Source organism: Beta vulgaris, chromosome 6 (assembly GCF_026745355.1).
Source record: "Beta vulgaris subsp. vulgaris cultivar EL10 chromosome 6, EL10.2, whole genome shotgun sequence".
NCBI lineage: Eukaryota > Viridiplantae > Streptophyta > Magnoliopsida > Caryophyllales > Amaranthaceae > Beta > Beta vulgaris.
This window is the reverse complement of record NC_079207.1, coordinates 38567108-38576805: the sequence shown is the minus strand read 5'-3', so window position 1 is coordinate 38576805 and position 9698 is coordinate 38567108. Positions and strand designations below refer to the sequence as shown.

General features: G+C 33.5%; 1 protein-coding gene across 1 annotated transcript; it reads left to right on the top strand.

Annotated features, from left to right (window-relative positions):
• The first annotated feature begins 5354 nt into the window (after positions 1-5354).
• Positions 5355-8962, top strand: LOC104896877 (uncharacterized protein At1g66480). Its single transcript, XM_010683667.4, has 2 exons — positions 5355-6259; positions 8604-8962. Exons 1-2 carry the CDS (start codon positions 5597-5599, stop codon positions 8661-8663), a joined length of 723 nt encoding a protein of 240 aa, XP_010681969.2. The 5' UTR covers positions 5355-5596; the 3' UTR covers positions 8664-8962.
• The last annotated feature ends 736 nt before the right edge of the window (positions 8963-9698 follow it).

The window sequence follows — 9698 nt, the reverse complement described above, 5'->3', positions numbered from 1 at the left end:
TGTCATTTTCTCTTTCAAAACAAATCTCCTCAAAAAGGCCTTAGTCACCTCCGCCCATGTTGTTAGAGACATAGCTGGAAGTGACTCAAGACATGCCAAAGCTCTACCATCAAGTGAAAAATGAAAGAGATGAAGTCGACTTTGCTCTTGGGTAGCATTATGCTCATTAACAATGTTGCACAACTTCACAAAGTAATGAGATGGTAATAAAGAGATTGACCCTTTACCTCTCATTATTCTAATACCTAGAATAACATCCACTTCACCCAAAACTTTCATTGAGAAGCTAGAAGAGAGAAAAACTTTAGTCTTTTTCATTTGTTCCAAATCAATCCCAAAAATAAGCATATCATCAACATATAAGCATAATATAACTCCTTTACCGTTATTATCAAATTTACTATATACACACTTATCGGACTGATTTTATTTGAACCCACAAGAAAAAATGACCTCATCAAATTTTTGATACCATTTCTTAGGTGCATGTTTAAGACCATACAAAGATCTAACTAATTTGCAAACCTTAGTCTCTTGACCTTTGACCATAAAACCTTCAGGTTGATTCATGTACACTTCCTCCTCCAATTTACCATTAGGAAGGCATTTTTGACATCCATTTGGAGAATTACTAGAACATGAATCGCAGCCAATGCTATCAAAAGTCTAATGGTAGCCATTCTAGCAACCGGAGCATAGGTGTCAAAATCATCATCGATACCATATCTTTGCCTAAAACCTTGGACCACTAACCGGACATTATGTTTTAGTATGGTTCAATCGATTTTCCTTTTCCTTACGAAAATCCATTTACAACCTAGTGGTTTACAGCCGAGAGGTAAATTAGCTAAAATCCAAGTATGATTTCCCATTATTGAATCCATTTCATCATTCATTGTCTTTTTCCAAAAAGCAGAATCATATGACTTCATAGCCTCATCAAAGGTCCTAGGATCCTCCTCCATATTGTAACAATATGAGATTTGAGTCACAATTGACTCCCTTGACCCTTCAACTAAATATTGTTGAAAATTTGGTCCAAAAGATTTCTCTTTTCTAATTCTTTTACTTTTCCTAATTTCCTGTGTTGTAGTATCATGATCATTGTTAATGTCATCTACAACATTGGAACTAGTACTAGGTATCATGTCCTTTGGTCTTGGAATCGATAAGAATCGAGTCTCATCAAATATTGCATCCCTTGACTCTATCACAGAATGGATAGAGACAAAGTCATTAGGCTCAATGACATAAAACATATAGCCTTTGCTATGTACCGCATAGCATATAAAAATGCAATTAATTCCTTTTTCACCTAAAGTTTTCTTTTTAGGTTCCGTCAATTTGACAATTTCCCTACAACCCCATACCTTAAGGTAATTGAGATTAGCCTTTTTGTTACACCAAAGTTCATAAGGGGTAGTCTTATTCCTCTTATGTGGAACTCGATTTAATATATAACATGCAGTTAAAATTGAATCACTCCAAAAACCGTCATTAAGACCCAAATTAGAAAGCATGGTGTTAACCATTTCTTTTAGAACCCTATTTTTCCTTTCCGCTATACCATTACTTAAAGCCGAGTATGGAGCGGTTGTTTCATGAATTACAACAATGGAACTAAAATAGCTAGGATTATAGTAATCACCACCCCTATCCGTCCGAAGTCTTTTAACTTTTTCATTAAGTTGAAGTTCCAATTCGGTCTTAAAGATCTTAAACTTTTCTACTGCTTCATCTTTAGTAAATAATAAATATATGTAACAAAATCTTAAAAAGTCATCAATTAAAATTACAATATTTTTTTTATTTTCCAAAGAAGGTGAACTATGAAAGTCACACAAGTCACTATGCATCAATTCTAGCAATATCGTTTGTCTAGTCACACTAGGATAAGGATTCTTTGTAATCTTATTTAGCATGTATGTCTTAAACTTCTCTAACTTTAAATTGAAAGAAGGTATTAAACCTAACTTAGACATGTCATATAATCTACGATAGTTTACATGCATATTCGATTGTGCCATAGAGAAGAAACATCAAGTATATAAATAGAACTTGTATCAATTGCATTATTAATACTAAATTGAAACATACCATTATAATAAAATCCTTGTCCTACATAAATATCACCCTTGGAAACAATAAACTTATATATCCAATTCAAAGACAACTTTAAAACCAAATTTATTCAAAAGACCCTCCGACACAAGATTCTTCCTAAGTTCCCGTACATAAACAACATCCCGGAGAGTTAAAGTCTTTCCCAAGGTTAGCAAGAATTCTACTTGGCCTATGCCCTTAGCCTTCACCATAGAATAATTCCCCATATACAAGATTGGACCATCATCCAATTCTTTCAAAGACTTGAAGAAGCGCTTATTATTGCACACATGTCTAGAGGCTCCCGAATCTATCCACCAAGAGTCATCAACCTGCACAAACATAATTTCATAAATCGTAGCCACGAAATTCATTTCTTCAATTACATTTTCATGTGCAACTTTACCTTGGTTTTGAACAACACTAGGTTGTTCATTCTTTGTCTTCTTCTCCTTCTTAGAAGGACAATCCCTCTTGAGATGAGGTCCATTACTTCATACCCAACAAGTGAGGGTCTTCCTCTTCTTGTTTGCAATATTGGTTTTAGAGTTTTTATTGTTGGATTTCTTGGTCCCACTAGACCCACCAACCTCTACCATATTCACGGTAGACTTAGGAATACTAGTAGTAGTATCCTTAACCTCATCATGAGCCTAAATACCCTTTTCAATACGAAGATGGGTACCTAATTGCTCCATGGACATATCTTCTTTCCTATGTTTCAAGGAATGCTTAGTGTCTTTCCAAGAATGTGGTAATTTATCAATGATTGATGCAACCGCAATAGCCTCCTCCATCACCATACTATGTGATCTTATTTGGTTCAAAATATGATGAACTTCATGAAATTGCTCTATAATAGGCCGATCATTAGTCATTTTAAATGAATTAAAATTACTAATAATAAATTTCTTACTTGAAGCATCTTCCGAAATATACTTAGCCTCAAGAGGATCCCAAAGTTCTTTTGCATTCTCCACATTTTGGTAAAGATCGAACAAAGTGTCGAGAAGGGAGTTGAGGATGTGACCCCGGCAAATGTAGTCATAATTCTCCCACTTTGTTCTCTTCCTTGTAGTCTCCAGGGACTCTTCCTCTCCATCTTTCAGGAAAGGTGGCACGGGTGTTGAAAGAACATATACCACATTCAAAGTTGTCAGCAAGAAGTGCATCTTCTTTTGCCATCTCCGATAACCCACCCCCTCAAACTTGCCCAACTTTTGAAAGTTCATAGTCATGTCCTTAGGTGATTAAGCCATATCCGAAAAGAAATAAAGTTAAACTAATAGATTGTTAGATGTGTGATCAAGAAGGGAATATCAAAAACTGATTTCCTTCTCTTCCACTTCCCTCATAAGAATGACAAAGGTCATAGATAAATATCACCTTCATAAATTAGAGTTATTATTGCCTTCATATCCCTTTAATCCTCTGATGAAGAATCTTAATCGTCATTAAAAGGATAACGTACACAATACAACGGTTATAAACCGTCCACGCAAAATTTCACGGCCCAAAACAGAACACACGTCGAGACCCACGATGGGTGTCACTACCAGTGACGGCACCCTGGTCGCGACCGCGACGAACCTGTTTTGCTTGATTGTTTCACTTGTTTTTGCGCTTTCTAATCTTAGCATACTAGACCTCCTCCTCTTCTAGTATAAGACCATATGAGCTTATAAAACCCATTACACTATAAATATTCCAACATTACATCAGGGTGTAGAATGGATATAATAGCTTTTTGCTCTTAAAAATTTATCTTTTATATAGAAATAACTAGATGATATAAAGAATTTAGGCTGTATTTTTTTATTATGCTTCTACTAATTTTTTGAGGGGATATTATGCTTCTACTAATTTAGTTGTATACATTTCGTTGAATATATAATATATAATATATATATATATAATATATATATATATTATATATAGGGGTAGGATCCGCTGAAAACAGCTCTTAATCTGAAAACTGAAAACAAGGTAACTTTTAAGCCCTTTGGGGTAACTTTTAACACTTTTAGGGTAACTTTTGTCAGTTTTAGAGTAACTTTATTATATTTGTAGTTCTATATATTTCAAGGGTAACTTTATTTATTATAAGAGTAACTATTACCACTTTTAGGGTAACTTTTACCATTTTTAGGACAACTTTTTAGATTTTAAGGGTAACTTATTTTAACTTTGATTATAGTTAAACCTATGAAGGATTCGAACCTACATCGTTGTGTCTTACACAATGTTTTGCCTATTGAGCTAATAGGTTGTATGAATTTCGCCAAATATATGTTAGTGAGAGGGGGTAACAAAGAGCTTTAATACAGCAACTAATAACAATTTTTGGAAACTAATAAAAACAGAGTATGCTACACCATAATGAACAAGATAAAAATAACAGAGAGAACACCAAAAAAAAAGAAGACAATACCACATGAAACGAAAGATTAGGAAAATTAAAATTATCAGTTTTACATCAGAGAAAGACAAATCAAGTAATGTAACCATAAGATTTCATAAACACGCAATATAAAGTTACCCTAAAAGTGCATAAAGTTACCCTTGAAATATATATGAAATTACCCTAAAATTGCTAAAAGTTAGCCTAAAAACGGTAAAAGTTATCCTAAAATTGGTAATATTTAGTCTTATAATAAATAAAGTTATCCTTCAAATATATACAACTACCCTTAATATAATAAAGTTACCCCAAAACTGGCAAAAGTTATCCTAAAAGTGTTAAAAGTTACCCTAAAGGGGTTAAAAGTTACCCTTGTTTTCAGTTTTCAGCCTAAAGATAGTTTTCACGAGATCTCATTCCTATATATATATATATATATATATATATATATATATATATATGGTAAATGGTGGAGAATATAGTAATTGCTTCCCATCAAAAATAATGTTGTAATTACATTTGCTTGAGAACATAAGACCTGCGGGCCTGCAACCAACCAAGTTATTTACAGAACCGCCAAAACATAAAGCGTTTGAAACAATAATTAGTACTTCTTCTACAGGATATAATTCAACATAGTTTTGAATTACTATTACTAGCTACGTGAAATATGTAGTTCAACATAATTTTTGAAGACTTGAAAAAATTGACATGAATTTCCTATCATTCACACGTCCGTAGTTCGTAAACAGGAAAATCGTATGAAATTTTGTGTGTAGATAGAATCATTCTTCGTTAAATAAACAAAATTAGTCCAACTTTATCTAACTCTGTCGGATTTTTCAAACTCTCAAAAGTATCCAAATTTTGACCTTATGACTCTACCGCGCCCCTAACCACACGTCACTTTCCAACACCCACCCTTATAATCATGCCGGACCTTTTTGTTAGAGGCGCTGTTCTAAGTTCTAACAAACTTCAAATCTATTACCCACTTGGCCACTTCCACTTCTCAACCAAAAAATCTATTTTCCCACCCTACTTTCACTTTGTTGATTTTTTCTAGTAGTATTCATTAACGTTCCACCAAATATGGGAAACACTCTAGGAGGTAAGAAAACAGCCAAAATCATGAAAATAAATGGGGAAACTATGAAATTTAAGACCCCAATTCAAGCTAAAGAAGTGGTGAAGGATTATCCGGGTCATGTGGTATTGGACTCGGATGCTGTAAAACACTATGGGATAAAAGCAAAGCCACTTGATCCATTTCACAATCTGGAGCCTAAGAAACTCTACTTTCTAGTAGAACTCCCCAAGTTTCCACATGATCACCAGCACCGGGTTCCTAGAAAAGTCCGGTCTGGAATCCAAATGTCCGCCAAGGACCGCCTCGAGAGTCTAATGCTCTCTAGGCGGTCCATGTCGGACATATCCATCATGGGACCCGCCACCAGAGTTATGGTAGATGGCGGGTACCATGATGCTAGCGAGGGAGCTCCATCCTCAGGGTTAAGGGTGAGGATGAAGCTCCCAAAAGCAGAGGTTGACAGGTTAATGAGCGAGAGCACGGATCAAGAAGGTGTCGCCGAGAAGATTATGGATCTTTGTTTAGGGAAAACAGAACAAAATGTCACAAATAGTGGCAACACAAATCATAATAATTGGAAAGGGAAAGAAGTTTTCGATGATCATAGTAGTATCTATCATCAACATCAAACGCTTGCTCATGGTAGTCAACGAGGTTACAATAAGGTAGATAATTTTTATCTACTATCACTATGATGTGTTTTATTTATTGATGATATTTAGCAATGTTTTCTCCCTTATTTTCTGCCTTGTTTCCCGCCTCGTTCTTACTTTTCATTGCCTCTTGAGAGTTTTCTGAACAGTTTTGTTGCGCTTTTTTATCTATAGTATAAGGTTTGATCCCGAGACTTCAAGTACATATATTAAAGTTTTAACCACTAAGCTAAGTTATATATATTTAGTATTATTATCATAAAGTATTATATAAATAAATGAAATTTTTTCTTATCCGGAGCATAACCCGGGCCTAATAACTTGTTTTGATGTAAAAATTTGAGTTTTTCTCGTGTGAGGCGCATGGACATTAAAAGGGTGTGTAAGTTTTAATTTACACATATGTACCATAATTTTTATTTAATTATTGGGTCTAATAATCTGGAATTTATAACGTTTTACATGAGCTCCTATATTTGGATGTTCTATTTAATTTATAATATTAATTTTACAATAAGTAGTTGTCTAAAAGGGAAGTATATGAATTTCTACATATCTAGGCGATTCTATATAATCATCTTTCTCCATTTTTTGAATTGTCAAAATTTACAAATGCCACTACTTCCATTTTTGCCATATTTTGATTAATCAAATAAGTCACCCATTTTTAAATTCCTCTCATCTTCACCAAAGAACCCCAAGCTATTCTATATAGTCTAGTATTATGTGTACAATTTATTTTTCTATGCCAATATTTATAATTAGCACATGATTTCTAATGGGTTTTAGATAGCTTAGGGCTATTTGAATTCACCTTATTTTCCGTATTAATTAGAAAATTGAGTTTAGATAAGTTTTGATAAGGTTAAATAAGGACTGATATGTCGAATAAGTGTAGTACTGGAAAAAAAATTATAAGTTTATGACATTTTCACAAAGTAATACTCCCTCCGTCCTATAAGATAGTGTGTGTTTCTTTTTTACACGGTCATCAAGACCTAACTTTGACCTTTAATATCTTCGATTCCGTATTAATAAAAAATATAAAAAACTGATATTATGAAACTACACATTGAGACGAATCTAATAAGATCCCACATGAATATGTTTTTTTATATATATAAAAGCGAATATTCGATCAAAGATTTTAAAGTTTGATCCATCAAAAATGAAGTAGGCACTATATTATGTGACGGATGGAGTATTTAACACATTAAGATAAGTTTAAATAAGTTTAACAGAAAAAACCTTTAGTGAAATGCACATGTCACATTTACACCCAGCATACGTAGATGCGTTCCAGTTAGTCAATTAATATATTCTTCAGATGGAAAGATCGATGCATGGATAACCAAAGACACAAAAACAAAATCTTCTACTAACAACGGCACCTTACCGAAATTCTACCTAATAGTATTCTAATATATTCTATGTATACCTATAACGACACTTTTAAGTAAAATCCTTATTTTATTTCACCTGACATAATAACATACCTTTATTTATTGGTTTTTACTATACAAGATTGGTTACCTACTACACGATAAAGTTTGGACAGGTAGTATCAGGGACGACAATTGTTATTCATAAAGTCGAAATTTATATTAAGTTTGGACAGGTAGTGAGTCTGTCCCATATTAAGAAAAAAGAGGAGAGAAAGGACCATAATATAAGTTAGAGGAATTACTTTTACTATTATCAATTGGTGTATCAAGTAGTATTTGGTCTAGTGGTTTGACAAGATTGTGGGATCAAATCCCACTAAAAGCACTTTGGAAGTGGGGATTTTCCTCGTTACCATTTCCCCTACTCCGAAGGGGCCTAGCCTGCAAACTCGGACCGGGTTAACCTATGCGAGATTTCGATCCAATTAGGGTGCCTTCTTCTTATATGTTTAAGTTCATATGAGAACCACCCTTATGGTGAGAACCGTGAGAACCACTCATTTTTCCTCATTTTACGAAGATTTTGAACATTTCATAACATTTTTGCTCATTTTTTGTTTCACTTATTTTATGGTTTTGCTTATTTAACAATTTTATGCTCATTTATCAAAGTTTTTGCCCATTTTACGTTTTGCTGATTTTACTTTTTTTTCTCATTTAACTTTTTTATGCTCATATTACATTTTTCTTCTTTTACATTTTTGTTCATTTTACGTTTTTGATAACTTAATGTTTTCTACTCATTTTATATTTCTGCTCATTTGTTACTTTTTTTTTGCTCGTTTTAGGAAGTTTTTGCTTAATTTAAGTGGTTCTCACCATAAGAGGGTTCTCACTAGAACCTTACCTATATATATATATATATATATACCAATTTTATCACATGCTAATGAAAGGTTGTGTTGTGACAGAAACGAGTAGGTTTCATGCCAATCTGTGAAGGCGAGATCCGACTAGCCGTTGCTTCATGAGATCTTTTGCGGACTAAAGAAGCAATACAAGCTATGGCTCAAGGATCCATTATATATGCAAAATAGATTTAGGCACAGTTTACATTCTATGCCAATTTTTCTTTCCCTTCAACTCCCTCCCCGCTCCAAAAAAAAAAGGAAAGAAAAATGCCATAGAGTTTGGTTACCTTGTAGGCTAGTATCCAGATTCCAGCACTTACGATAATGTTTTTGTACGCCCGCTTGTATATGGTACGAAACAGTTTTATTTTGCTGAGATCTCTAAATGTTTGATTTAATTTTGGGTTGTCCCAAGAAAAGCTTATCAATGTATTTCTCTGTTACCATTCCTAACAATGACTGATAACTTAGATATGTACTTTCTTCATTTTATACTAATTGCAAAATTTTGACACCTAATAGTATAAATCAATGACACACCTTTTAAGATACTACTAGTTATTAGGCCCGGGCTATGCCTCGGGTAAGAAAAAAAATTCATTTATTAATATAATACTTTATAATAATAACACTAAATACAACTTAGCCTAGTGGTTAGAACTTTAGTATATGTACTTGAGGTCTCAAGATCAAACCCTATACTATGCAATTTTTTTATTGTACATGGATTACATGAACTAAAACTCTCTACGAAGAGCACCACGTGGCACAGTTTCTTATTTTCGCACGCCTTTTAATATATTTGTATAGATATGAAAGTTATGGTTGTTTGATAATAAGGGGTCGTTTGGTTCAAGATATATAAAATGGAAAGGAAACGGATACAAATAGAGGAGGAGAATGGTAACAGAATTAGTTACCTTTATTGAGTGTTTGGTTCAAGCTTAGGAATGAAAATGAAGGGTAACTATTAACTTTAAGTAATAGATTTTGTTACTTGAGGGGGAAGGAATGTAACAAATTGGGGGAATCCATTACCATCAAGCAGTGGCGTATCCAGGAATTACGTGATGGGGGTACAAATAAAATCAAATCAAATAAAACAAAGTAGAATGTTATGGTTAATCTACAACTAAAAATACAACTTTTGTGATT

What these genes read in the sequence shown, in the direction of transcription:
- LOC104896877 (XM_010683667.4), top strand. Translation starts at nt 5,597, where the DNA reads ATGGGAAACACTCTAGGAGGTAAGAAAACAGCCAAAATCATGAAAATA. An exon ending in GTCAACGAGGTTACAATAAG is followed by an intron (nt 6,260 to 8,603) that starts GTAGATAATTTT and finishes GTGTTGTGACAG; the next exon opens with AAACGAGTAGGTTTCATGCC.